The sequence below is a fragment of the Solanum tuberosum genome, unplaced genomic scaffold (genome assembly GCF_000226075.1).
Source record: "Solanum tuberosum cultivar DM 1-3 516 R44 unplaced genomic scaffold, SolTub_3.0 scf00096, whole genome shotgun sequence".
In the NCBI taxonomy this organism is placed as follows: Eukaryota; Viridiplantae; Streptophyta; class Magnoliopsida; order Solanales; family Solanaceae; genus Solanum; species Solanum tuberosum.
The window spans coordinates 636,289-639,169 of NW_006239025.1; the positions used below are offsets into that span (position 1 = coordinate 636,289).

The window sequence follows — 2,881 nt, forward strand, 5'->3', positions numbered from 1 at the left end:
GTCGAATTTGCTGTTACGATACCAAACTTTGGAAAGGAGTTTTTACCCCCTGCACTATTTAATAGTGTATTTTAAAGGTATATATGTACCCACGTGGACACATTATCATTTATAATGACACAATATTTATGATGTCTACGTGGGCACATATATATCTTTAAAATACACTATTAAATAGTGCAGGGGGTAAAAAGTCATTTCCAAAGTTCGATATTGTTACATCAATTTCGATCAAAATTCAGATATATTTTAGATCTTTTTTCCCATCCTTTTATTACGGTATTTTTAAATTAATTCTAACAAGTATACCAATTTCTTTCCTGGTGAATCAATATTGATGATAATAACAATATTAATGCTAATGACGTTATTGATCGTGACCTTGATATAATGAAACGAACGACATGCATGCAATTCATGATTGTTTGTACTAATTAAGTTGTACACCTGGTCAGCCACAGCACACAAAGCAATCAATTCACCTAATAAGATTTAATTTAGGCAGACAATTATGTGTACGATTAATGCACTAATTATCACTCACTACTTTTGACTAAGAATAATTAACCATAGTGTAATGACATAATTAACTTGTTGAGCCAAAATTAAAAAAATTAGTAGCATCTATTTAATGCTCTACGTAGCCATAGTATTTAATTGTTGTAAACAAATGAGGGCTTTGCCATGTCTAGCGTTTAATGCAATTAAATCCAAACGTTCATGATTCGAAACATTATGTTGTATATATAAAGTTGAATATAAACGCAATTTTATTTTATTTTTTTGTGTGAATTTTGTAGCTCATCAAGAAGCATTGAAGAAAGAAATTGAGAGATTAAGACAAATTTATCATGAACAGAACATGAAGAAAATGAATACCGCCGATGCACCTCCGTCAACGGCGGCGCCGATGAGTTGCACGGAAGAAGCGTAAGCTTCTTAAAAATGCATTACCTTTAGCTAACTTGCGCCTTCACGTGATGTGTTTCCATTTTCTCTCGTGGACCCCTGTGATAATTTAACATGATTTTAGTTAAATTAATTCCTACTATTTAATTTAAAATAGTAGTAGGAAATAATTCATTTAATATTTCAAAAAAAAAAAAGCAAACCCAAAAGTTTGCTTTGTTTGTATTTTATTGTGTGACTAATTTATTTTACTAAGTATTATTTTAATTTTTGTTATATTAGGGTTGAGATTGAGTCGATTTAATCTAATTTAATTTGTGAATCTTGTATTTTATTTGATTGTACAAGAAAAAGGGTTGGTTGGGAATTTTTTAACATTTTGTAATTTGTAAGGGTAGTTTTGGGTTTTTAATTTTGATGAATTTTTTTTGTATTGTAATTTCCTTATTATAAGTTCTGGTATAATAACTTGTATACCTTCTGAATTTGTTCTTAAGGAATGTAAGGACAAATGAGGAAAAAGAACATAAGGAAAATTTGAATGAAGAAATTGCTTTTAGATGTTTATATATTTACTTTTGTTTATTAACTAGTATATGTACCTGCGCGTTGTGCGGATATTTTAAAATATAATAGTTTTCAATTTATGAATAACTAAATACGAATTATTATTGAGTAACAAAAGTGCATGTATAATCATATATAATGTTTTAATTTTTCATATACAAATAATGCTAACAAAATTTTACCATAATTTATGTGTAATAAGGGTATGTTCATAAAAGACACTAAACATTATTCTAACAACTTCTCCTTCTTCTAATATGATGAAGATTAATAGCATATGTGACGTGTGTTAAATTGATATATTTGTGCTAATTAATTAAATTTTAAGTTCATAGATCAATCTAAAACCTAGTATTAAAAATATTAACTCTACTTTTAGCTAAAATCTAAATATAATTTACAAGCATGTTGCAACCTCTTTAGCACACTCTTATCTTGTTTTATCCTACAAATTAAATTAAGATGCTTTTCATTGACTCAAATATAATTTCATAAAATTAGGATGTACAAAATAATGAATTTCAATGATCAATTAAAAAAAAGATACTATAATCAAATTAATATATACCACATAAAAATAAATTATCAAATTATATACAACATAAAAATAAATTATTTGCGATGAAAAAAACGAATCATCTTCTATTCCTTTGATTTACTATAAGTCTCTTCTTTTATATGATAATGCAATAATATCAGTGATAAAAATAAAGTTTTTAAAAATGAAAATATGAAATAGCACTTTGCAAGTCATTATTCATTATATGAAAATTTTCTCAATATGTTAGGTTGCTAAAGAAATAAAAACTACAACTCAAATTTAAATTTTATTGTTTAACTATTCCTTTATTAATGTTTTCTTTTTCTTCTTTTTTAGTTAATTATTTTATTTTTATAAAAAAATCATAAAAAAAAGTAGATTTAATAGTTTAAACTTTGAAATGCTTTATTATGAAAATTTCAATTGATGTATGTGTACGACTATCCAATATTAAGTAAGCAAATCATTAATATAATTAGAGAATAATCGAAAGTACATTAAATAAACCAAAAAATCATAACAGTTTGAGCATTATTTTAAATATAATAATTTGAATCGTAATAGAAATTAGCACTTGAAAGCATCAACTCAACTAATTTGAAAGCATCAAAGAAACAAAATCAACATACTAATTAAAAATTAAGCATCAAACCAACAAAATCAAAAAATATACTACTTGTTCACTCCTTGTTCGAGTTCACATAGTCATAGTAACGAAAGAAAACAAAATTGTGACATAATTGGTTATACTACGATCATCATAATCTGCATATAAAAAATAAAAAATGAATACTACATAATATTATATATTAGATATAATGCAAAATCACTAAATCGATGAAAGAATTATTATAGTAGTAATTT

At 25.5% G+C, this 2,881-nt stretch overlaps 1 protein-coding gene across 1 annotated transcript in view; it reads left to right on the plus strand.

Annotated features, from left to right (window-relative positions):
* The window catches only part of LOC102600483 (basic leucine zipper 34-like), a 3,502-nt gene extending 2,033 nt beyond the window's left edge, over positions 1-1,469 (plus strand). Inside the window, exon 4 of the mRNA XM_006348220.2 lies at positions 801-1,469. Coding sequence (XP_006348282.1) covers positions 801-934 — 134 coding nt within the window. The 3' untranslated portion in view covers positions 935-1,469. The remainder of the gene's footprint in view (positions 1-800) is intronic.
* The last annotated feature ends 1,412 nt before the right edge of the window (positions 1,470-2,881 follow it).